The sequence below is a fragment of the Chaetura pelagica genome, unplaced genomic scaffold (assembly GCF_000747805.2).
Source record: "Chaetura pelagica isolate M959 unplaced genomic scaffold, ChaPel_1.0 scaffold17, whole genome shotgun sequence".
NCBI lineage: Eukaryota > Metazoa > Chordata > Aves > Apodiformes > Apodidae > Chaetura > Chaetura pelagica.
Genome location: NW_009970726.1, coordinates 546,788 through 573,987, shown reverse-complemented (window position 1 = coordinate 573,987; position 27,200 = coordinate 546,788). Strand labels below are relative to the sequence as shown.

Genomic DNA, 27,200 nt, shown 5'->3' with positions numbered 1-27,200 from the left:
CATACTGTTCCTCTAGTGGATTCTGGTAGATGTGTTCTGAAAGATGTCTTATGAAACTACAAGTTAATATTTTAGCAAATACTGCAAAAGATATCTCAAAACTAGAAAACTTTTAAAATTGTATTTGCAGAGAAATGATCAAGCTTAAATCACCGTGCTGTAATGTTTTGAAAAATCAAGTTTTACTTTTCTCCATTCTCTAGAGGAGAGCTGATGACAAAGCCTTCTGCTAGAAATCTTTCCATTTGCAGTTGTACTCTGACAGCCAATTGTTACTATACTAAAACACATTTTATCCATAAATTCACAAACCAAAACATATACTCATGCTACTCAGGGCTGTCTTATGTGCCACATAAGACACATTCTAAATCAGACACTGTGTTCAGTGTCAACTTCATCTGAACCTCCCAGAGTACTTATTTACTTAGATAACTCATTCTTCTCCTGCAATAAGATACATACTCTTATGACCTTAAGGAAACAAGACCAGGCCCTGACTTTCCTAAAATATGCTTGTTTTTACTCAAGAAATATGTCAGTGATCATCTTTATTAATTTTAGGAGTATTGATGTAACCCAGAAACCAAATTCTGCATTCCTGATAGTACCACAGCCCCACATACCTTGCAGTCTTTATTCCTTCTGCTTAGGACAGGACTAGAAATCCTAGCTTTCTGTCCTGGCATGTGAAGAAATGAACTCTTTATGAAAATATAATGACCAGATGGCTCTTGTAGTGTATGATCTGTAGATGGTCCAGTGCCCATTTTTGTAGTAGTGCCAGTTCTGAGGTTCCAGTCAAAATCATCATTTTCATCTTGCTTCCACCCACAAAGATCAAACTCAAAATTGCAGTGCCCTATAGATGTTCCTGAAAGACATTTGTGCACACATGAAAAAAAGTATTTTTTTTTCAAGTGGTCAATTAGGTACTTGTGCTACAATCTATTACTCAAATCCATACAAAGAAAAATTAATAATTCAATAGAAAAAAATAATTATAATTGTGTAACTTATTAAACAGATAATTTTAATCTTCTAGGATATAATAATAGAATAGTATAAAACTACATATAAATGAGGTAGGTCTCTGTGTTCTCATTATAGTCAACAGACTCCTTGGTATAAAAGTAACCAATTATAGCTGTCTATTTTAGGTCAAGTTGAATAGCTCTTTATGGTAATACAGGAATAAGTCAACTGGTGCCCTCCATGGGGCATCCAAGCCATCTGCAGAAAACTAGTCTTTTTGGAGGAACATATTACAGGTCAGGTGAAAATAATAAAAAATACCTGTATTCAGGGAGCAGAAACCCATCAAATGAATGCACTGTATGCCAAAAAGAGAGTCTCCATACAGACATGGAGGTAAAACATAAATGCAGGTGTGCCAACTTTGAGCTGAATCACACACATAGTTTATTTTTAAATGTTTCTAGAAAAATTCACATATTCATTTTCTTAGAAAATATGCTTGTCTACATGTCTCATTAAATTGTATTTAATGTCTAGAGAAAGAGGATGCTGTCATAATTTTGGCTGATTTTTATGTAACTCAACATGCACACTCTTTCCCAATTGTCAAAGTCAAAGCATCCAGCATGGTAAATCAACTATCCACGTAAATAAAGATTAAGTCAATTACATCATCCCAGAAGGTCAAACTGTATGTATTTTTCCTCCTCTATGCATCTATAACTTCATTATGATGATTACTCAATAAGACTAAAGTTACTGAAATCAGCTGGAATTTCAGCAGAACCTTTAGAAGACTTTCAAATGTGCCCTGAATATTCTTATTATTATTGCTGGAAAGTCCTTTGAAGATAAATTAGGAAATTCTGGATTATTTGGTCTGACAATATAAGAAATTACAAAAGCTCTCTCACAAAATGTAAAGAAAATCTCAGCCTTTCCTGGGATCTGATAAAGTTCAGCCATTTGAAAGTAACTTTTTTAAGTGGCAGATGTTTAGAAGCCTCAGTAAGAAGCCCAAGGAACTAAAAACCATGGAGTCTACACATGGACATAAACCATTCAGACAGCTACCTCTAAAATTTCAGGCTGAAATAAAATTAAAGATTTCTTCCTTGTATGTTTGTTTGTGGAGGTCATAAGGGAGAAAAAGAAACTATAAAGTTTTTCTTGAAAATATGTACTATTTAGCACTATCCTTTACATTTGTCCACAAATCTAATGCTATCTGAAGTAAAATTTAAAAGCTCAAAACCTCATGTTCTAAGTACAGAACAAAGGGTTTTTTTTTACCCTGACTGAATGTAACTGCCATTAAATTTGTCACTTCATTTTTTTGCCAAATTATCATGTAGTTAATCTATATTTGATTATCTTATTTAAATTCATTTGCTTACAAATTCCATCTCAAATCAATAAAATTAAGGCAGGCAACTATTTTTGTTTTAAGGCATGAGCATTGAACATCCCTTCCAATGCTGTATATATTGCATTTTACCTAATCTAAATTTCAATGTCCTTGTAAGTTCTCTCGAGTCAACTAAGAAAAACAGTCATATCTATAGAACAATTAAGCTAATCTAACTCAAACAACAAATTTTACATTAGATGGACTTTAGCCACTCCAATGATGAAAAGAGAACTTAGGCTGCCTAGAGGCTCAAGTTAAAGCAGATGACTATGCACTGCATATTAAATCTCTGGTAGCAGACACTTCTGTGAAGAACTGTGAACACTTAGTAATGAAGAACAAAAGCAAAGCTAATCCTTTTGTCTGTGGAGCAGACACAGGGCTGCTGGTTTAGTCTACTGGCTGAGAGCTTAATTATTAAAGAAAAATACTTAACAGTAGGTATATGAATCCTATTATATTGAACATAAAAGATCTAATGAATCTTTGTAATAAACCAAGTAATTAAACAGAGCAAAATTTAAACTATTTAAAGTCATATTATTCCCAGCAGCTATATCTAGGTGAACAAGAAGTACAGAGCTATAGGAGCAGAACTGTAGAGCAAAATGCCAGTTGCTAAGGACCTGATGGCATTTAAGGGGGCAGCAGAGGAAAGAGGACTGAGGTGATATAGACTGATCCTGAGGTCTGAATGACCACTAGAGGTTAGAATATATTTAACACCTTCCTGGAGCTTTTCTTTCATCTTATTTTCAAATTAAAAGAGCCTAGTTCATATGCCTGAGCACTCTCTACAACGCAAACCAAATTCCAATAAATAGGAATAACAAAGATTTGCTTCAGAAGTACACTGATGAGCTAAACTGAACATTATCCAGGCTCAGACAAAACCAAACATCTACCGAGTACAGCCACCTGCACAGCACTAATCCATATTTCAGACTGGAAAACACTGCTGCCCCGCAGCCTTTTCACAAAACTTAATTTACTCAAACTTAAACTTAAATTCTTCAAGGAGGAATACCCTGCTGAATCTAACCAGAGATGCCTTCAAGACATCTCTGTGACAGTAGCAACCTCAAGTAGCGTAAGGCAAATCCAGGCATATTCTAAACAAGTTTAAAGGAGTGTTACCACCCATTAACTCTTCAGCACTTGTGATTTATTTTATTCTCACACATTTGCAGTAACAAAATAATACTAGTGACATTACACTTAAAGAAATCTCTGTGTAGATTATTAATTCAGTATCTAATGGAAACATTTCTGAACACTGGATGGATCAGTACATCTGTTAAAATGTTAATTTTACTTAGCTTACAGCACTGACATGATGCCACTAGCTAAAAAGAGCACTCTACAAAGCAAACAAAACCGAGGCACAGATGTCTCAATAGTAATTTAACAGTTTATGAGGCATACTTTATATCCCAGCAGCACCAGCTTTGTCTAGACATTGTTAAGTAGACTTGGTGAGTATCATCCTGTGATATAGTCCTATTAACATTTTGGAGTTTCAGCAATATTAGAGAGATTAGGGACTAGTTTCTTTCCACATGCTGCAGAAAGTTTTAATTAATATATGATAACTCTTCAAGCACATAGCAAACTACATCAAGTTACAACTAGTGATCCAGGAAGGCCTACTGTCAAAAGGTACTATGGAGATGTCTTCAAGCTGCACAGTTTTCATGTTTTCTTGTTTTCTTAAGTAAAACACTCCCAGACCTAATAAAGAAAGTAATAATTGATCACCAAGAATTTTAAAGCACAATTAGATACCATGAAATGGGAGTACTTTTTATTCTGAGTCAAAATCCAATTTAAACTTAAAAAAAAAAAGAAGTAGAAAAAGCACTTTACAAGAAAATACATTCTTTATTGAGACTGTTTCAATTCATCTCTTTTCAGCAAGAAGTCAGAATGAGACACTTTATGGGGGCTGCAAAACCAAACAGGCACGCTAGCCTGTTTGAACCACCTAATGCTTCATTCTTTACTTGACTGATGGTGTTTCCTGGGAAATACAGACAATGTAGAAAATTCAAAATAGTCATAAGTAAACAGCTTATAAATATTTCAGAAAATACAAGCCAAAACATAAGAATCTTTTTCATCAGACTAATTCCAGCTTTATATATTCCTAATCTCTGATTGCAGATTTGAACTGGTCCCCATATAGTTTAGTGACACGCTGTTCCTGGTTTGGAAATCACTGAGAATTTTAATAGTATAAAATAATTTGCAAAACATAGTTCCTTTGCCTTAATAGGATTTCAATATACCTTTCCTTCATCAGATTGTATTCACCAAGCATTTGATATATTCATCATAAAATCTTAATAAAAATGAGGCAACTGTTTATATGGTACAAAATGATGCAGATTTTGATTGTGTGAGCATTTCCTATACTTCTACTTGAAAGGAGGAATTGTTAGTACTATGCATTGTGATCCATTTCTCCAGAGGAGAACCCATTTGATATGAAACATAATTCTTTGAATCCAACACTGCAGATGGTGTTTCTTGATATCTCTTGTAACAAAAATTTTACAGTACTCAGATTAAAATTACTTTCTAAGAGACCAGACAATCCTTGAAATATCAAAGGAGGTAGGTCTCTTATATCTTAAAGGTATTACTCTTGAAATATTTTTTCAGCCTTAATACATTCTTTTCATATGGAAAGCAGGATAATTTTATTCTGCTTTCAAAGACAGTGGCTTTCCAAGTTATTTTAAAAATTAACCAACATTTGTTTTTATTTTCTATCATATGATTTGAACTTAAATAATAGTCATTTAAAATCCTTAAAAGCCAAGGAATAGAATTTAATTGTTATCTTCTTGTTTACTTTTTCAGCTGATAAGCTGCCAAAAGTACTTAAGTAATAAAAATTCACAGCAGGCACAGTTATTTTTTATAATTATTTCTTTAAAAACTACCATACTTACTGCAAATAGTAGGGCTCTCATCTGAGTTATCTGCACAATCATTTACAAAATCACACAGATTATCCTTTGGGATGCAGTACTTGTTGGCACATGTGAATTCCTCAGATGTGCAAGGTCTGCCTGGGATCAGCAAAGGGGAACAATCTTCAAAGGTAATATCATCCACTGCCACATCTCCCATGTAACTGACACCACATTTTGCCCTGAAAACAATCTAACAAAAATTGCAGAGCTATTACATCAAGGCACTGCTAAGATACATAAGAGCTTAGACATATAACATGAGTAGAACAGAGTTCATGACACTTCTTGCAAATCTTGGAATATCAAGTGATCAGTTCTCACTGTCATTGCAGAGTCCTGTGAAAGGTTGTAGTACTGCTTGTACAGATTTTTCACTATAGTTACTGAAGGGCCATCTTCTAACACCAAGCAGGTACCAAAAAAGAAAAAAAGGGATGAAAATGAGCAACACAGACGAGAAGTTTTCATGTTTACTTGCAGAAGTGGAACCATTGGTATTAGTTCAGGAGAAATGGGGAGTAGTATCAGTTTAAGTAATTAATTGGTTAATCCCATTAATGTAAGAAGAATGTTAAATTTGTATTAAAAGCCATCCAAGACAGAAGTAACAGGGAATGAAAACACTTTAAAATATGTTCCTGGCTGTCTAAGCTTTGGTTTTTTTAAGAGTACAACTAAGCATGGCATACCTATCACTAAGTATCTCTCAGACACTTAGGAGTCTGCTTATATTTTAAAGTGAACATCACACTCAAAATTATTTTTTTCATAAACCAGATGTAATACTCCTACACATCAAGGAGAATAAAGTAGAATAGTACCTGAATTGGATTCAAGGTAAGAAGGGATTCTCTGTCTTAAAAATGGGTATCACTCTGAGATTGAAGGGGATAGAGAAATAAAAAGAAATAAATTGTGTTCACCTCAAATAACCAATCAGACAGACATATAAAGGTTACTTTTCCTATTCAGAAAGGGAGGCATAGTATGTGTATGTGGCAAAAAGGGAAATGAGGAGGTGAAGAATGCATAATATGAAAGTATTAAGGCCAGCTCTCTAGAGAGTACATAAAATAGAAATACATACTTGAAAATTTGAACGAATTCCTAGGAACACTTCTGCCCTGTTCCACTGGGGACCTTGGCTGCCACTTTGAGTCCACAGTTTGGAAGTCTTGTTAACAGTTTTGCAGAACAGCTAAAAAGAGAATAATTCTTGAGTACAAAATATCTTTTTGTTACCAGCTCAGTTTAGGTTTCTTGCACAACTTATTTCTGTATCAATATTAAATATCATAAAAACACAGAATTCTGCAGTTGGAAGGGACCCATAGGATTATAAAGTCCAACTTCCTGATCCTCAATAAAACTAAACCATATGACTAAGAGCATCACCCAGATGCTCCTTGAACTCTGTAAGGCTCAGTGCCATGACCACTTTCCTTGGGAACCTGTTCCAGTGAAGAACCTTCTGCTGATGTCTTATCTGATACAAAGGGATTTGCCATTGTTAACAGCTATTCTAATGAAACAATGCTTTCAGATTTTCTGATTTCCTCATAAACACAGTCAGTCCAGAGCCTTGCCTGGACTGACTTATTCAATTAATTTATCTGGAATAGCTAGCTCCCCTGTCCATGCAGGGGAGTTGGAACTCGATGAGCTTCAAGGTCCCTTCCAACTCCAAATACTGTGATTCTGTAAAATAATAATTGCTCATCAGTGGGTAGGGATCAATTTGTAGAATATAGAAACAACATTAACAACATTTACTAAAAAAAAATATTATTTTTTTCTTATCCAAACAGAAATTTATTATTTTCTTCTGAAGACCAAATTTGATCTGTGTGCAATTTAAGACTCTTAAGTAAACTCATTTTTGTGAACAGCCATTAAACTGGAGAAAGCTGACACTTTTTTACATGAGCACGAACTCTTAAAATGCATGGGCAGGGACACTTCCAACTAGGCCAGGTTGCTCAAAGCCCCATCCAACCTGGCCTTGAACACTTCCAGGGAGGAAGCAGCCACAACTTCCCTGAGCAACCTGTGCCAGTGTCTCACCACCTTTACACTAAAGAATTTCTTTCTAATGTCTAACGTAAATCTACCCTCTTCCAGCTTACCTAAATAATTTTATATTAATCATTCAATTAACTAATTGAAAGCAGGTAATTCTTTATAATATTTTAAATGAAAAGGTTTTGTGACTTTTCTTTTGGTACATATTAAAATCAATGAATTTAGGGGAGAAGGAGGGGAAGTCAGTTGAGGAATAGAGGGAAATTGTAGTCTCCTGTGTTGAAACTGAGAAAAAAATTCTATCTACATACATTTGCTTTTTGTGGAGTAACACTGGGCATGGGTTCATAGAATTTGCTGTAAATTTCTACAAAACAGTCTGTGGACTTAATTACAACTAACATGTTTTCCTACACTCTAAAGAAGCCCTGGACTCTCAAGTAAATGCAAAGAAGTCTCAAAGTAAATTGACCCGTCCCAAGTCTTAAAAGGGAGGATAAACTGTTTTTATACTCTGATTTCCCACTAATTCTGATGAATTAAAATTTAACTACTTGCCAGGCAGCTTGGCAAGATCTCTACTTACTTGGAAGAAACTCAGTGATATTTAAAAAATAAAAATAAAAAAAATAAGAAAAACTCAAGAATACACAAAACCTACTTTCTCTGAACATGTACCAAGGCACATGCATAGGGTGAAGGACACCACGTCTTACATTTCATATCTAATGTCAACATTTGCTTCAATTTCATCTTCAAAACAGTTGAATTCTACCAGCTTTTATTATAATTGTCTTTTGCTGCTGAGTAACCAAGCTAGTGAGAATTTATTTGTACAACTAAATTCACACACACTGGTCACACCTATGTTGATATTGAGTTCACAAGTTACTGTATAACTTATCCTGAGTATTTTTTTTCAATCTATTTCTGATGCTGCAGCTATTGCGCAACATTCCCTGAAGATATATGTTACACTTTCTAAGTAATAAGCAGTTTCTACAGAATTTTACAGCAAATTAATTTTCTTTTCATGCTCCCACACTCAGCAAAGATCTCAATGTCCAGATACCTGCTAACGTTTTTCAGTGTCAAGGGGTGTTGAGCAATGCAAGGGTTTCTCTTGTAGGGAAGTTTATCTAAGAAAGTAAAAATGTTTGATTGTTGTAGAAAGTTAGATATACCACAGCTTACTTGAGCTAACACTTCCTTCAGATTATAACATACTGAGAGAAGTGGAGTGTTAACACTGTTCATTTTAATTAGAAACCTAGGCCTTAATGAAACTAAATGACAAGGCATGAATTTTCTCAGAGCAATTTCAAGCAGTAAAAAAATACAAACCAAAAGAAATAACTACCCCTTACCTCCAGAGAACCTATTGTTGAACCATTCATATAGTTCCAGAATTTGATTTTGCATTTAGGCCCTGTAAGAGAGATGACTGGAGTAGCAATGTCAGCTGTGTGACCAAATTCTCCATTCGAGCTGTCTGCAAACAGATACCAACCTTCTTCAGTATACCTGCTCAGAGATAAATGTTTTTCTTTATTAGATCAAAACATTTATTCATAATCAATTATAGTTAAAGTTAAAATGGTAATATTTCCTTATACAAATATAACACCTTGGGACTGGGTATTTGAATGCCTTTGAATTTATCAGTGTGTGGCCAGAATCCCAAAATGCCCCTGGAAAGACAGGAAGTATTTTTATATTAGAGACTGGCAAAACAATATAGAGAACTGAAGTCACCCTTTACCCACAGGGTTGTATAGTTGAGGGCTGGAGAGCCTCTGGGTTTGCCCACCAATATCTTCCTTGGGGAAACCAGAGGGTCTGATCCTGGTTTAAGTCTAAAAAAATCAAAGATGCCAGGTTAAATTCTTTCTCCTGAGCAGTGTGGAAAGATGAGGCTGGCTCTGCAGAAAGTATCAGACTACAGACAGTGTATATCAGTGTACAGAAAGACCAGAAATGCTGTTGTAGTGGTTTGGATAGGTAAGGTTTGGCTCCTAAACCCCTTGATTTTCAAAACAAAAAGCAGCTGCTGACGAAAGATAAGATTCTGTTCTCTTCAGTGGAGCTGCTACACACTCTGTGCTTCTCAAAATTCAAGCCTGATGATGGGACCTATGTTTTTAAAAAGATACTGGTACTTGGCTTTCCTTGCTTTTCAGTTTTCCTGTTTGGCCAAGCTCTGAGCAGCCACTCTGTAAATTTACACCACTGCAACCCTGAGAAGTCAGTGACCATGCCCAGCAAGCACTGCTGAGAGAAACGCGGGGTGCCCAGAGGGTGCTTACAGACTGAAAGTTCTGCTGAACAGGGATTCAGTGGTGCAGAAACAGTGAAATTTTATCTCTGTACACACACAGCAACTTCCTCTGAGAATCTGAAGTCCTTTGGTTATTTCACTCATTCTTAGAATGACCTATGCAGTAATGTTTTTTCTAGTATGACCAGTGGCAGATTAATAGACTGCACACACCCTGATCTTCCTTTTGTCCAGGGCAAAGAATTTCATAAAGTATCTCCTTATCCTTCATATAACCTGTGATTGATCTTAAAGTTATATTTAAACAAAAATAACTTGCAATTTTCTTCTCTTTCTCCATGTTTAAGACTGTTACATCTTTGCTTCATAGGAAAACTGAAACTTAATAATAGCTATTGTCACTAACAGCCTTTGTGATTCGAAGATCCTTGGAAATCAGTGGCTGGTTCACTGCTTGTTATACACAGTACTGCTTGTGCCTCCCCTGGTCTCATACCAGAAAAAGAAGGAAAGAAGGAAAGAAGGAAAGAAGGAAAGAAGGAAAGAAGGAAAGAAGGAAAGAAGGAAAGAAGGAAAGAAGGAAAGAAGGAAAGAAGGAAAGAAGGAAAGAAGGAAAGAAGGAAAGAAGGAAAGAAGGAAAGAAGGAAAGAAGGAAAGAAGGAAAGGCAGGCAGGAAGGAAGGCAGGAAGGAAGGAAGGAAGGAAGGAAGGAAGGAAGGAAGGAAGGAAGGAAGGAAGGAAGGAAGGAAGGAAGGAAGGAAGGAAGGAAGGAAGGAAGGAAGGAAGGAAGGAAGGAAGGAAGGAAGGAAGGAAGGAAGGAAGGAAGGAAGGAAGGAAGGAAGGAAGGAAGGAAGGAAGGAAGGAAGGAAGGAAGGAAGGAAGGAAGGAAGGAAGGAATTATGGCCAGAAAATAAGAGACAAGTTTGGGTAGTCATAAAACGTTTTGGTGCGGAAATTCCAGGCTGTTTACTTCAGCACAGCCAAATGTAATTTTAACACTTCCATGGGTCAGGAGTGGGTAGAACACTGTTAGTACTTAATTAGCCATTGTTCAATCCTGTAGTCATTACACATTTCGAAGAGGTTTCTCAAAGCTTTATCTAGCATTCAAGAGAGAGACAATCACTGTATTTCTAGATACTGGTAAGGATTTATATGTAAAATATCTGCAAATGTAAAAAAAAACAGAAGTCAATTATTCCCATAATTTCTCAGAGACGATTCTCAACTCTAAACTACTAATACATTCATCTTTTTTTAAAGAGAAGTAGTAAAAAATCCTGCAAAATGAAGGAATATATGCAGGAAAATATAACATTTCATAGATATATTATTACATCTTAGTTACAGAACATGAAGTATATATGATTCATAACTGAAAAATAAAAACTTCTACATAAAAAATCAGTTGTATGTGGAAAGGGTTGCCTATGCACATAGTTTCAGGTGGAAAACACATACATACAGGAAAATATGTCATTATCAGAGTTAACATTTCTAGTGCCACCCAGAAAATAGAATTAGCTACCCAGCAGAATCATAAACTTCCTGTCTTATAAAATAAACACCCAGTACTTCATAGTAAATTTTTCTGTTTCTAAACCACATGCAGGTAAAGATATTTTTGAAGGAGAATAAGATGTTTTAAAAATACATCTTACAATATGGGGCAGACCTTCCTTTGGTGTAGGTGAGACATGTTATTGGTGAAATCACTGGGTATTGCTGATAAAACGAAGAGGAACCAAAATCAGCTTCATAAGACTCTAGGGAGAATCTGGGGAAATCTGCATCTTCTCCAGAATCTTATTTTTCGTTTGCATTCAGTAGCAGATGAGAGAAGTGCCACTGAGGTTTTTATTTTATCAGCATATCTTGGCAATTTAGACATCTTTATAATCACTGCATGCATTTACATCATCCTTGAAAGAGTGGCATAAATATTTGGATGTGAATTATTGCAGAAAATAAGCACAAAATAGAGTAACATGTAAGTGAGCCTTATGGCAATTAGGTAAAATTAATACCAAAATGAAAAGTAATAGAGAATTTTTATTTAGAAGAAAGTGCACATACTATAAATGATAATTGAAAACTTTGAACACTACTTAGCTACAGGTCTTTCAAACAAGTCTGCTTTTGGAATAATAATTCACTTCCCTCCTTTCTGCTGAAGAAAGCCATTATTTCAATGTGGCAATTTTTGTTTTTTTTTTTCTTGGCATTAAGTATTCTATCTGAATCTTGCCTGGAGGTAAAAGGATATCCAGTTCTCTCAAGGTTTGCAAAAAGGAACCTCAAGAAGCTGGTGCAACAAATGTGAACGAGATACTGTTCAACATGTAGAAGAGTAATTAAATCTGGCTTCCAATGTAGATCTCACATAAGTGCTGAAATTCAGGACAGTAGACACAGACTCCACTGCCAGTAATTGCAAAATCTCAGGCTCATTTGGAAAATTTTCTCATGGAAAACCTCTTAGTTAGCAGCTACAATATAAGTCATTAAAATCTTGATATTTACCCTTTGAAAATAATTAATTTTACCTATGTACTGCAAGCATTCCCTATATAAAAACATTCTTGTGCCAGTGTGATAATCCTAATTAATTTCAGAGGGAAATTCACAACATTTTAATGGACATAAAAAATTCAACAGAAGCAATGCAACTACATTTCCATACTTGATTTTGTTAATGGCTTAATATTCCAAGTATCTTTTAACATTAGCAAAGAACAGACATATAAAAAAGAATTTTCACTGTATTTGCCCCTTCAAAGTGTTCAGAAGAGCACAGAGAACTGAATATACCCTACGGGGATTAGTATTGAGGGAAAGATTGGATGTGTTAAAAAAAAAGTTGGAGGGCTATTCAAAAAAATAGACAGTTTAAAACTGGCAGTGTTATTGAGTGAAGTTTCATGCTGTGAAAGTTGTAATGTCAACAAATACTAATAATGTCACAGTATTGTTGTAATGTCTCAAAGTGGATAAAAAATTAATCAGCTGAACTTTCCTGTTCAGAAACTTCAAGCTCTGATTTCATTAATTGTTGGGCACATTTCAAGTATTAATTCATCTACTCATCTTCTACAAATTGTTTGAGAATCCCTGATTAAGCACTTATATGGACTCATAAAACACTTAGTCTTTATTTTTCATTTAGAGTGAAAACTATATTCAATAAGAAAACAAACAACTCTGCTTCAGTAAAGAGTTCAGATTTCCTTTCAAATCCCAATAATAATGAGAAAAATTGACAAAAAGGCAAACCACCAGAGAGAGAAATTTCATTTTGCTTAGACGTATAAGCATTCCAGGGATTATCACACCATCCTAAAATCTGAAATTCAAAAAGCAGCAGCTCCCACATTCCTTTCCATTTTTCCAGAGTGTAGATGACCATAAACACTATGCAGCATCTATATAATAAACCAGAGTTCCATAGACATGTTGGACCTAGTAACATGTTTAAAGCCTTATTCTTCAGCTCTCCAACACCATCTCTTCAGGATTTGCCAAGTCATTGACTTGGCATTAGTCCAGATGGGTTTCTGTACAGTAAGAAATTTAAAACTAGTGATCAAAAAAATCAGTAGGTGACTAGATGGCATCCAAATGAAGCACTCTTAACCAAAAGGGAAGGACTGTAGGATACAATACAGATCAGGAAAATGTCAGTCATCAAAGTTCAGCTGATGGTTTCAGACACACAAGGCAGTGGCTTCAGTTTGCATACATCACCTTCCCTGCACCATTTGTTACAATAATGGGGTTGAGGGAGATCAGTCTCCTTTATCTATTCCCTTTCTTCCAAGAGCATAGATAACCAGCTGACAGCTTTGCTAGAGGTAAGATATTTACAGTAGAATTTTAGTTTTGGATTAGCTAGGAGTTCCTAGCCAGAAAATATTTCCTCAAAAGATTGCTGAGAAAAAAAAAAATAGATTATTATTTCTTAGCTAAGAAGGAGTTAAATTTTCGTAGAGTCAGTATTTTAATGCCATATATTTGACATAAGACAGTTGTAAACTATGATACTTTAACTTGTTTATAGAGACAGAAACCAAATGATATGAAAGTTCTGGTAAAAATGAAATTTGGTATAAAAAGAAAAGTCTCTACTAAAAATCTTTACTCTTTCCTATTTACTAACATTGGCAACAAAGATAGCATTAGAAATACAAAGCAGCGAAAAGTCATTATTATTACAATACTCCTAAGGAAACAGACAAAGATACAAGGAAGACTTTATCTTTGTATGTGTCCATATAGAGTCCAACAGAACTTCAATATACTAACTATAAAATGGGAAAGCTGGGTAAACACTCTGCCTATAGCACATTTTTCTTATAAGCACTGGTGGAGTCTTCATTTTTTCAAAGTTGAATTTATGGTCAATGGGACAATTTACTGAATCTGTGTCTAAAGGGACAAGTGGAGGGTGGAGAAACCGTACACACAATGTTACAGTGGGATTCTTCTCAGACTGTACTGCAACCGCAGGTAGCCTTCATTTTTTTTAACTGAGTGCAACAAGAAATAGTAGATATTCTCAAAAAATGCTTTTTTAATCTTGGGGGATGCAAATACGTGAAGTAATAATTCTATAAATATATAAAAATAAATAGTTTCTGAACCTTGATTATCTGATTTCTTATTCTCTGAAAAATTCCCAATTAAAAAAAAAAAAAAGGATTATAGAATAAATTGTCACAGACATTTTTATTTTTTGTGAATTATTTAGTCAAGAACTTACAACATGTCTTTAATTCTTTGTAGTAAAATAAAGATAATAATGAAAATAAAAATAACAATCTATTACTTTTATCTTCCTGGATAGGTAGAAAGGCAAAATTTCTCCTTTTAGAAAAATATTTGGCTAAATCATTTTAATAAGAAACTAAGTGTTCTGAATATCTCTTGGGCTAACTGTAAGCATATTACTGTAACTCTCTATTGCAAGTCACTGTAAGGAAGATACTGTCTCTATATTATAGTATGTGCTATAATAGCATGTCCTTTGAGACATGTAGTATAATCCAAGTCATAATCTAGCTTTTGAATGAGATATGTGTATAGCATACAAGTGTCTCAAGTGCTACATCTGAACATCACATGGACAAAACTATTCCAATATCAGAAAAGAATGATAAAAGTTTTGCTTTTGGATATAAAGCATATCTCAAATCAAGAAGTGGCTGGAACGAAGTACTGGCACGAAGCACTGGCATGAAGCTAGTAGGATCACAGAATCACAGAATCTTAGGGGTTGGAAGGGACCTTGAAAGATCATCTAGTCCAACCCCCCTGCCAGAGCAGGATCACCCAGAGCACATCACACAGGAATGCGTCCAAGCAGGTTTTGAATGTCTCCAGAGAAGGAAACTCCACAATCTCTCTGGGCAGCCTGTTCCAGTGCTCTGTCACTCTCACAGTAAAGAGGTTTTTTCTGATATTCATATGGAACCTCCTACGTTCTAGTTTACATCCATTGCCCCTTGTCCTATCACTGGTCACCACTGAAAAATGCCTGGCTCCCTCCTCCTGACACTCAGCCTTTACATATTTGTAAACAGTGATGAGGTCACCCCTCAGTCTCTTCTCCAAGCTAAAGAGACCCAGCTCCCTCAGCCTTTCCTCATAAGGGAGATGTTCCTCTCCCTTATTCATCTTTGTGGCTCTGTGCCAGATTCTTTCAAGCAGTTCCCTCTCCTTCTTGAACTGAGGGGCCCAGAACTGGACACAATATTCCAGATGTGGCCTCACCAAGGCAGAATAGAGGGGGAGGAGAACCTCCCTTGACCTACTAACCACACCCTTTCTAATGCACCCCAGGATGCCATTGGCCTTCTTGGCTACAAGGGCACATTGCTGGCTCATGGTCATCCTGCTGTCCACCAGGACCCCCAGGTCCCTTTCTCCTACACTGCTCTCCAGCAGTTCAGCCCCCAACCTGTACCGGTACATGGGGTTGTTCTTCCTCAGATGCAAGATTCTACACTCCTCCTTGTTGAATTTCATCAAGTTTCTCCCCGCCCAACTCTCCAGCCTGTCTAGGTCTTCCAGAATGACAGCACAGCCTTCTGGTGTGTCAGCCACTCCTCCCAGTTTAGTGTCATCAGCAAACTTGCTGAGGGCACACTCTGTTCCCTCATCCAGGTCATTGATGAAAATATTGAACAGTACCAGTCCCAATACCGACCCCTGAGGGACTCCACTAGTCACAGACCTCCAATTAGATTCTGTCCCATTGACCACAACTCTCAGGATGACAAGGAAAATTCAAAAAAAGCTCTCCTACCATGGTCATGGAACTAGCTGCCTGTGCTAAGAGAGAATGTCAGAAAGATTGAGAATACCAGCTACCTTTTTGGCAGCATAAGATAACTACTGCAGTGACTGGAGGAGGGAGTGCCTTGTCTCCTCTCATCCTCCCATTTGTAACTGTCATTTGCTTGTGATTTCCAATCTTTCCACTTAGCCACTAGGAAGCTGCTGCAGCAGTGATTTTCCCCTTGTTGCTTTTATGGGTGACTTCATACCCTTGCACTTCACAAATCCTAAGACAGTTCAGTTCTGATGAAAACTATAGCAGCTATGGAAAAAGTGTTACAGGGGGAAATATGCTGTAACGGAGAGGATCCCCACCCGAGAAACACCCCACTGTTTCTCTTCCTGTCTGTCCACTGGAGACAGTTTTCCCTCTATCTCCTTTGTTTTTTTACAAAAAGAAAATATCACCTTTAGAGTTAATGTATGCAGCTAAGGATGCTCCAAATAAAGCTTTGTGCATATAAGGCTGTCTCAATGTTCCTTGCACAACACTTTCCAGGTCACAGTTGGTCAGGTCTTTAATCCCTTCAAACAAAATATTCCTTAATGGGACTTAACTATTTTGGACACTACCTAGTACTTAATATGTAGTAAAAAATGCATTTCAATTTAGATATAAATGCTGCTTCTATTATCTCTTCTCTGTCAAACTTAATGGCACAGAACAAAGTCAATACATACATGCAATATAATAGAAATTGTTTGGGGTTTTGGTTATATAAGCTAAGTGAAATGCAGTATGAAAGAAGTGCCTTCAAGTAGTTAAACTCAGCTTTCTCCTTTGCATTGTTTCATGATCAGTGTCCTTTGGGATTATTATTTTTTTCACCCTTTTTAAGTTCATAGACTCTCAACTTTTAAATATTTCTTGACTGCTGAAAAAACTGCTGATCTTAAGTTATTCAATTATCAAAGACTTTAATTTTTCGTATTTTATCCAGTGCTAAATTCTGGTAATAATTGTCATAAAAACCAGACAAAAAAGAAAGACAGATACGTTAAACATATGGATACCAAGGGAGCTATTTACACAACAATAACTATCATGTGAGCTTGGAATTGTAGTTCCACATCCTTTTTTGTTTTAATTCATTAGTGGTGATGACTGATTAAGGTATGAATTACCAACTCAACTACATATCTACTAAGTTTTCAAATAACAATTGTACCCAAATATCATTAATAATGTCAAAGAATTTGCTACATCACTAACAAGCCTCTCTGAAATGGAAAAAAAAAATAATTATAGAGTTATCCAGGTGTCTGTTCTATTCACTTGTTTAATCATATACAAACTTCTATTTTCATTATTGCAACATTTATAAATCTAACTGCAATAGAGAATTCCCATTTCCTAAGTGTAGAAACATGCCATAAGAGCTCTACATTTGTATGTGCATAATGGTCTTTTCAGTACCCAGTGCCAATGTCACCAAGACCCTTGGTGCCAGCCTCTCTCCAACTCAAGCCAAGTACTGTCAGGCTGCCACATCAGACTCCCATAACGGCTTCTATTCCTCCAGCCTTGGACTTACATATGCACATCCAAGCTGTTCAGTCCTCCTTTTCTGAAGTAATTACTTTCACTTAATTAATGTAATTACAGCTTTGAAGGTTCACACCTCCATCTTTCAATTCATCAGCCTACATGTGGCTAGCCCAGATACATATTCTATGGGAAGCAGATGGTTTGAATCCCCAACTATTCACGGGTATTTCTGCTGAAGGAACTCATTGTAAGTTGCACTGTCATCTGCTCTTGCATCAGGATGATTCTAAACATTTCTTTATGTAATCCTGCATATTTTATTTTAATAAGCAAACACACAGGATTACAGTATTACAGCTTCTCTCATCTAGCTCCATGGAAATTTGAGAAAAGATGGATGAGAAAATAAACCAAAACATTGCAGGGTTTTCATTCAACAAATCTGCTGCTCTGCATCTCCTGCTGTAATTTGGAAGCATCATACTCCTGTTCTCTTCTGTAGACAAATAAACAAAGGGAATGGGAAAACAGTACAACCGAATTACATTTTATGTGAAACATCACAAGAGCAACACATTCCAATGTTGCCTGAAAATAGCAATCTCTGTGGATCATTTACTTTCTCTTTTCATCAGTCCCTTTCAATATACCATTAGTTACATTAAACCATTATGTTGAAAAACAGTAATACAATTTCATGTGTCACTGTGGCAATGCAAGCTTGCAGTGGAAAGGCTGTGAGAAGGTTTACTAAGTACACATACAGTACTAGTATCTGCTAATATATAAGAATTAAATAGCAGTCAGTGAAAGATTTGGCAACCAATTTGTCATAAATAGTTGCTCTTTGTTTACAGAATACACTTCCTTTGTATATACAATGTAGGGACTTTAAAACAATCAGGTAGCATCTGTAATTCTTTTTTGCTTTTGTTGAATTATTATTTTATATATATATGTAAGAATACACAATTATTGTGATGAGATACACAGTGAAACTAATATTCTTTGTAATGATTCTTTTATAGTGATAGAAATATTCTTAGGCTGAATAAATGCAATATAATCTCATTTTAAACTATTAGCAATATAGCAGACTCTGTTGCAGCAGTTTTAATTTAAAGTCCATTTTTACGCTGTGTGGACTATTGGCACAAAAAGTAAACATGTCTGTTACTAGAAATAGACATTTTTCTGTTCAGAAGAATGATGCTGCACAGATATTTCCTTGTTAGATGATTTGAAGTTGTATGACATTGAAAGCTGCTTGAACTTCATACATTAGCTGGTCACCTATAGAGACTTTGCTTCAATAAATCTTCACTGTTCCTTGTAACTAGACTATAAATTGCATTAATGTATTTTTTTAAATCACATTTCTTGCTTTAAAACAAACAAACAAACAACATGTAAACTATGAAAAAAGCTGACTATTGCTCCTTCAGAAAAATAAAAATAATGTCTTCTGGGAATCACTTATATAAAGGTGTTTAGAAATTTGTACCTGTTTATTTATATTTTGTATTTTGATTCATATGTTGTAGTGATCCTATTGATCCTGTGTATCTACTTCACTGATTAACCGTTGATTACATGCCATTTATAAGTCAGTACACTGCTTCAATACTGTGAACTAGCAGGTTTTCCCCCTCACAATACACACTTGGCTAAACCCACGTAGTCCAAGAAAAATTCAAGTGTCTGAAAAATTGTACTCACGTAGTATGATCAATTAATGGGCAGTATTTTTCTTGCCCAGGGTAGAGATTTGCCCCTCTTCCAAGTTCCCACTTGTATACATTTGTGGTATGGATGGAATAATTTCCTGGCATTTGTTCCAAGGGTGGTTGATACCATCCGCACTTGTTTTTATCTTCAAAGTTGCAGAATTCTTTAACTTTAAAGAGGAACAGTAAATACTTCATGTTTACACAGAAATTAGAAATCATTAATTGTTGCTATGATATTGTAACAACACGACAATAAGAAGGATTTAATTAATAATACTTGCATAGTACTAACATGCATAGATTTTCCTCTAGGGATAGAATAGGAATTATTTTTTCTATGTTCTTTTCCATTGGGAAGATTATAATTTTGAAAATATAACAAGTATTTTGCATTTCAATATTTATTTTCATATGCTCTCTGACCAGCTTTCAGGCCATTCTAATAGTCTATCATATGATATACACTGAAAGATACATAAAATTTATCAGTTATCAATCTGCCAGCCGCTGCATTGTTCTTTCTTCTGTAGACTGATGACATTAGAACTCATTGCACATCGTGTGCAAAGTTCATGATCAAAACTCTAAACAACCAAATCAATATTTCAAGCAGTCCCCACAGTACCTGAAAGGCACAGAATAATGCAGCTATTTGGCATTGATGTCAAATAATTGTTATCTTACAAAATAAATTTGCAGCTGCTTGTGCTGCAGTTTTTGGTTCCTGAGGAGCTGCACAAGAAAAGTGAGCTCATTACCATCTTTCCCTCAAAATCAATCCCACTGTAAGAATATTTAGGGGAAATGAACCAACTTACTTGCATTTCACTATGAATATTTATTCTAAAGTATATCCTCCTTAATATTTTGCAGAAACTTTGCCTAGGTGATCCAAGGTGAGTCTTGTCACTGTCCAGAACTATGAAACAGATTATTGTACTCAGGTCTAAGTGTCTGCTGTGAGGATTGTACAGGGAAATGAGGATTTCTTTTAACCCATGAAGCTCAGAGGCTAGCATAACTGAGGTAACAGTGTATGAGGACAGTATGCCTAATGCTTCCATCCTTGGAGGCTAAAAATCATAGACTAAGGAGGGAGGGGGTTTTCATTTATAGCTTGCATATCTCAAATAAGGAAGCAAACCACAGCCAGTGTGATTTCATGAGTTGCCCACAGAAAGATGTGTGAGTTTTCCTGAGAATGATAGCTGGGCATAACATCAAGTTTTTATTCGCCCGTTTTAGCATGTTTTACTAAAAATATTTTTCAAACACCTCTAAGAAAAATGGCAGCGTTCTGAGAACAAATTTCTTCCCTCAGTGAGAGCATATTTAACTCCTATTCCAGCATTGTTATCTGAGTCAAAATTTGTCCTCCTTGTTCTAGTAATGTGAGACTTCAGACAGAGCAAATATGTAAAGGTGTATTCTCCACAATACCTACCTCTCTCAGAAAGACATTTTGTAAGACAACGTAAATTTCTGAGGAGAAAAAAAACACGGTTCTTTCCAGAGGGCCCTACCTTTATTTTATAGTGCAGTATTTCAATGGTAGGTGTTTTGTCATACTATGGGAAATTGCCTCATAAAATTTAGATATTAGATTAATTTCTCAAAGAGTTATTCCCACATATAAAACAGGGGGAGTTTAATGTTACTTTTCCTCATTCAGCCCTCAGCCCTTAGAGAGGTGATTGTATTCCCTACATAATGTATAGACATCACAGTCTCTAGTTGTCTGTCACCCTCATTAATCAGCTTCAGTACGGCAGTATTTTAAAGTACTGTGCTTTAAGGCAAAACAAAGTCATTGACAGTCTCTTCTAAAATGTTATAGTGTGAACTGCTGCAACTCAGAAGCAACCAACGAATGTCTTACACCTTTACGGACAGCATGTGGTGAACCAGTCCATTGTTCCATTTCCCATTTTCCCATCTCAGATCAGAGCTTTAGGATTTTACATGCTGGAACTCACTTTTGTGTGGAGTAGGCTGACTTTCACAACCGTATCTGCTGCTGAAAATACTTTATATTAAAAACAAAAAAAGCTAAACCCATATTCATTGAAGTTGGCAAGGTGTGGACCCAAGTGTCTCAGATGTGCACTCCAAACATCAGACTGTAAAGTTATTATTTCTTCCAGTCTGGACTAGTGAATATTTGAAAAAATTCAATATGTCATAGGTGATTTAATCCTAGAAAATAGGTTCACTTAAAAAAAAATAAAAATATGCCATGCATAGTACCAGTCACTGGTGGACTGACTCCTCCTCCTCTCTCTTCTCACCCATTTCAGTAGTAAGTTGAATTGGAGTGTGAAGTCTGAATAAGCCTATTAGATGCCAGACAAAGCATAACATCTCAGATTCCCACATTAAGAACAAAATGCTAGTTTGTTTCTAGGGAAAATGACATTTAAAATGGCATATAGGTGCTAATACCAAACCGCACAGGTAAATATAGAGTAGTTAAGAAAAAAGTGTCTAAGTGTTGTAAACTAATAAGTTAGCAAACTACAAGGTTTAGTACACTCACCACAGGCTGATTCATCAGACTTATCAGAGCAGTCAGGTCTGAAATCACACCTCTGGATCATCTGGATGCACTCACCAGAGTCTCTACAGACAAAATTCTCCTCTGTGCAGTTGTGCATAGGGAGTGTGGCAGGAACTGAAGTTCCTGAGGTAGTTGTGGGGGCTGTTGGCAAGTTTCCTTTGAAAAACAAACAAACAAAACAACAAAAAAACCCAACCAAACAACAACCAAAAAAAACAAACAAACCACAAAACAAAACCAAAACCAAAACAAACGAAAAACAACAGAATGTTGAGTGATGGGACAAAGGCGCTCTAGCTTTGTAATTATTTCTTCCCTTGCCATTTCCTCTTTGTCAAGAGTATAGTTTTACTGGAAACATGCCTGGGTGGCCAAGCTGTGTGTCTTATTGCCTAGCAGGAACTGAATTGCACATTTCCTCAGTCAAAAACACTAGGTTGGCCATGCTGGGCAACCACCATTGACTCTTAGGGGAATTTTTTTGTACCTCTTAGCTGGTTTTCAAATTAGGATTAAGTCAGTGAGTCATTTAAAAAAATTATTGCCATGGAGACTGAGAGAACAATCACAAAAAATTTCTCTGTGAACCAAGATTAACAGATTACTCTGATGATGATGCCTTTGTTTTTTAACATGTTGATTACTGCAAGTGACTGTGGAAATTGTTAGGTAATCTTCTTGCCTTGTCATTTCATCACTGAAAAAAAATAGTTTTTTCTCATTAGAAGAATTATTCTGAGATCATCTTGTTCCACCACTTCCTTTGTGTTTCATTAAAACTCATTGTCATTTCTTTCAAATCAATGGCCTTTGTCTTTTTTATTCCTTATCATGCACCTTTCTTTAAACTTACTCGTATTTTTTGAAAATCCTTACTATTATTATCTATAAAAGGAGTTTTCATTATATAACTCTTTCTTGAAATTTAATGAAATTATTAGCTGTAATGCACAATGCACCTGAGCAATACACCTGAGCTAATTAAAAAGCATGTGTAAAGACTTATAATATGTGTCTGGGACAGCAAGGATTTTTTTTTCCCCTGAGACCTGGAGCACTAAGACTGATAATAAATTTCCCATAAGCAGAAACCATTTCTGTTTTGTAATAAAAAAAATACATTTATGGCATTAAATGAATCAAACTTCAATCAAATAAATGATACTCCCATAAAATCTTAAAACTCAAACAACAGACTTAGGGAAATGAACTTTTTAAAAATGTGCAGAACACAAAAACTGTTTCCAACTCAGGTCTGTCCACCATTATACTTGAGTATTTTAGTTCTATGTCTCCATACAAAATGAAGGGTTTTTTCTTATTTATTAACTATGAAACCCTGGCCCTCTGTGCTTTCCAATTTTTTGGTTGTTTTTTTGTTTGTTTGTTTTTCTTGTTTTTTTTAACTATTTTTCATATCTTTAAGAACATGTAGGGATTTTCTGATTAGTCCTTTTGAGGTTTTCTAACTTGAACATAATGCATTGTACATTAACTTAGCATTTACAAAAAACTCTATATTCAAAACTTTATATCAAATATTTGAAGTAATACACTGTTTAAACTTCAAAAAATTTAATAATTTTCTGCAGAAGGAACATGCCATATACACTTGATATTCCTTGTAGACCTAATTATATCTATAATAATTTTTTTGAGTAGCAGGATAATAAGCATCTGCAATAGGGCTAATGCTAGGATAGTCATATTCAGACACTGTTTCAAATTGTTTGCTGTTCTATAGCCCTATTGTGACTGTGCACCCACTGTCACACCATATACAATACTGTAATTCCTGCTGCAGCTAACATCCTTCTGTGATAAAGTGACAGGTCTGGAATCTGGTGTCTGGAAGCACACAAATTTTGGGACATAGTATTTTACAATTATGTAGACATTGTACTGCTAGAAGCTACTTCAGAGGACTAGCTGCTTGATCATCCAAACTTGTTTGTGTGATGTAACATGGGATCAGCTGGCACAGTAGAAACCTTAAGATCTACTGGGGGAGGCAGAAGGTTATATCAAACTGAGTTTGCTGAATGAAATGTCAGTTCCTTTACACACAGTTAAGTTTATTTTTCTTTCCTGGAATCAAGACCTCAAAGTGGAAGCTGTATGACTCTTAATGAGGGTCTCATTTGGACCCTATGTGCACAGCAGAAACTGTTTTGTCCCAATGCCTAGATATGAGAAGCAGGGAGGCAAGTATGGATTTCCTTGGCAGGCATGAGTCATGGTTTGATTTTGATTTTGCTTTTCCAGTAGCAATATTACAAAAGACAGCAAAGAATCAGCTCACATCTAGATGTACACTTTAATTCTGTTCTTACCATTGTAAAGAGTGCAGCCTAGAAAAGACACATCGTCAAGTCCAATGTCTCCAGTGAAGCCATCTCCTACAACACCTTCCACCAAGATCTAGGGAAACAAGAATTACAGAAGCATTTTTCAGTGTATAATAGAGTTCCGCTTCTCATTAAATATTTCATATCAATTGATAGAGGAGTCATCTACCAAATTTAAAAACTTAAAATGAGATAAAATTTGTTCTAGGGGATATATTCTTTTTAGAGACACTTTATGAAAGAGACTAATTATATCAGCTTTCACTGGTGGTCACATTAATCGCAGTGAGATGTAACAGAATAGTTTACTTCACAATTGTGTAAATCCACTGAATCATCATTGTGATATAAAATTATGGCAAGACATTATCATAAGTGGTATAGCATGATTAGCTCCTTTGGTACTTATTGTAATAACATTAATCATTATTATTTATAATAACATTCACTTGAATAAACTATATCCTCTAATACAAATCCCAACAGGATAAAAACAATTAAGCAGGTTAGAGATGTAATATGGAACCTTGTAAACAAAAATCTGCTACTATTTCTTTAGAATTGCCAATATTGTATACGTTTAATTTCTCATTATTTTCTATTGCTAAGGAAAGGGAGAGGTTAGCATCTGTGAAATGCTCTCTGAGTGACTGGATAAGCCTCTTTTCTTCTGACTCTTGCTGAATGGTAAAAATCCAAGCAGGTGATTAGGGAGAGATTTAGTAGGAACTGATGTAATTTAACTAATTTATAAATCTTTATTCATAAAAAATAAAACCTCCTTAAACCATACATTTTAAGAAAAGATAAAGAAATGCTTTTGATGATCCAATGGAGTTCAAAAGCTAAAGGTACTTCTTTGACATTTTTAAAAAATACCTGTGTCACATCTTACATACACATATGATTCCAAATGTTCTGGAAAGCTGCATAAAATTTCAAATATACTTTTCACCATTTGTTCCTCAGTTTCATAGATAATTTCTACAAAGGATTCATGTATAAATAGTGGCAATATATACTGCAATATTGCTTCACAGTACAATTAGGTCTAATATTTTGGTTGTAATTAATTTATTTGTGGTCTTATTTGCAAATAAAGCACTTATTTTCAACAAATAAAGCACTTCTCCAAACTCAAAGATGCAAGGCACTTCTGTGTAGATAGGTGCCTTAAATTGTTCTCATTAAATATCGCTGATATTTTGGAAACATCCGCACATCAAATGTCCATTCAGAAATATATGCCTGCATTTTATATTTCAGTCTTTCTTTTGTCCTATAGTAAACAGAAGTCTTGTAAAGGATTTACAGTTTCAGAAATCAGCACTGTGCATTAAACAAGCTCTCAGTAACTCCAGGGTAACAAAGTAATTCATATACACATTAAGAATCGGGTATGCATGCAGAGCTTTTATAAGTCACACCTTGAATATATTAATATGTAACAAGAGGAAAAATATTAAATGGTGCAAGGAATGGCCTTAACACCGTAAGAGAATTATATCAGTCTTAATATGCAAACACTGACAAATTTACTTATTCTATTCTGAATCTGCATGTGAGCAACAGATTTATTACCGATGCTGACATAACCAGTGTAAATAAAAAAGATTATCCTTCATTTATAGGTTATATCCATTAGAAAAAATAAGTGAGTATGCTAAAAGAAGATGGATATATCTTCCTCTTTATGGATACACTGAAGATGGGTAATTTTAGAATAAAATGTACCTAATGTGGGTAACATTAATGACACCATCGTCTCTTACTTTTCTCATCTACTATGGGATTATTTTTCCCTCAGAATATCCACAAATATTCTTTACAATATTAGCTCAGTCTTTTGCTTCCTATTTAGGTTAAAATGAGAGCAATACTATAGTATTGGTACCAATAGCATAAAAATGCTTAGAAGCAGGAAAAACTGACACATCTATTAATTGGAAATGCCATGCAAGAAAATTATTCCAAAATAACAAAATATTTTGCAGTGTGATTTTGACTGGGAAACACACAGAAGTTTAAATAAAATTTTTACTTTGCTTTCAAAGCATGAATTATTAACTACTCATAATTAATTACTGATATTTGAGCTAAAATTAAAAGAGGGTTTGCTGGCTCAACTTTCACAGTTATCACTAAGATAAACATGAGCACCCTCAAAACTGCATTATTTTTCTGTGGGATTGTGCTGAGCTCTGACAGATTTTAGCCCCTAGGATGAGGGGCTTTTCTTCCCATAGTTCCCTGTGCCCATCTCCCCAGCTACAAAATTCACATGATCTGAGTCCACCCTTACATATCATTTTCCGTCAACTTTTCCTGCACCTTAAAAAGGAATAGTTTTATTAAGGGCATAAAAGTATCCAAAGACAGAAGTGTCAGGACACAGTTCTGCAGGGGCATTTAAATTCAGAATACTTCTTTATTGTTCTGATTATGTTGCTTGTATTGCTTAAAATCTGCCAACCAAAAAAATAAAATAAAATAAAATAATTATTTATGTAATTCCTTGGGGAGTCTGACACCTTATAATATAGCATGAACTCAGTAAGTAACACAGAAAATTTAACAGATGTAGGTATATGTTCTGATGGACTTAAAACTGAAAACCCAACCAATTTATGAATTAATGCTGCAGTATAAAATTTAGTCTCTCTGCAGCTTTGGTTAAACATTGACCACTTTAATTACTTTGACAGCCAAAATTCTGCAAACTTCATAAGCTATTATTAAACAACCTCCAGGGAACTTGTCTAGCATGAAGCTCATTTCACATATCATTTATTATTTGAGTGAGGGTAAGTAGTTCTTAATTTCTCCAGTTTTCAGAACTCTAGAGATCCAGTCTAAATGAAAACTATAAAGGCAGCAAAAGGTAAGTTACTCTATAAAGGTAGCAAAAGGAGGAAAAAACCCTCCATGAAAAGCAAAAAAATATTAGAATGATTATCTATATGTTCCCTTCCAATTTTGAACAAAAGAGGGTTTTTTAAGGGTGAAGAAACATCATTACAAGTGTTAATAGAGGAATTATAATGGGTAATACTGTTCTGTAGAAATGTTCC

The 27,200-nt window shown here is 35.3% G+C and overlaps 1 protein-coding gene across 1 annotated transcript in view; it reads right to left on the bottom strand.

Moving 5' to 3' along the window:
- Positions 1-27,200, bottom strand: part of MALRD1 (MAM and LDL receptor class A domain containing 1) — a 199,103-nt gene that overhangs the window by 114,847 nt on the left and 57,056 nt on the right. The window contains exons 18-24 of the mRNA XM_010007011.1: positions 24,115-24,202; positions 21,761-21,937; positions 19,214-19,391; positions 8,760-8,916; positions 6,458-6,568; positions 5,347-5,560; positions 627-874 (exon numbers count right to left, since the gene is read on the bottom strand). Of these exons, the coding sequence (XP_010005313.1) occupies positions 627-874; positions 5,347-5,560; positions 6,458-6,568; positions 8,760-8,916; positions 19,214-19,391; positions 21,761-21,937; positions 24,115-24,202 (1,173 nt within the window). The remainder of the gene's footprint in view (positions 1-626; positions 875-5,346; positions 5,561-6,457; positions 6,569-8,759; positions 8,917-19,213; positions 19,392-21,760; positions 21,938-24,114; positions 24,203-27,200) is intronic.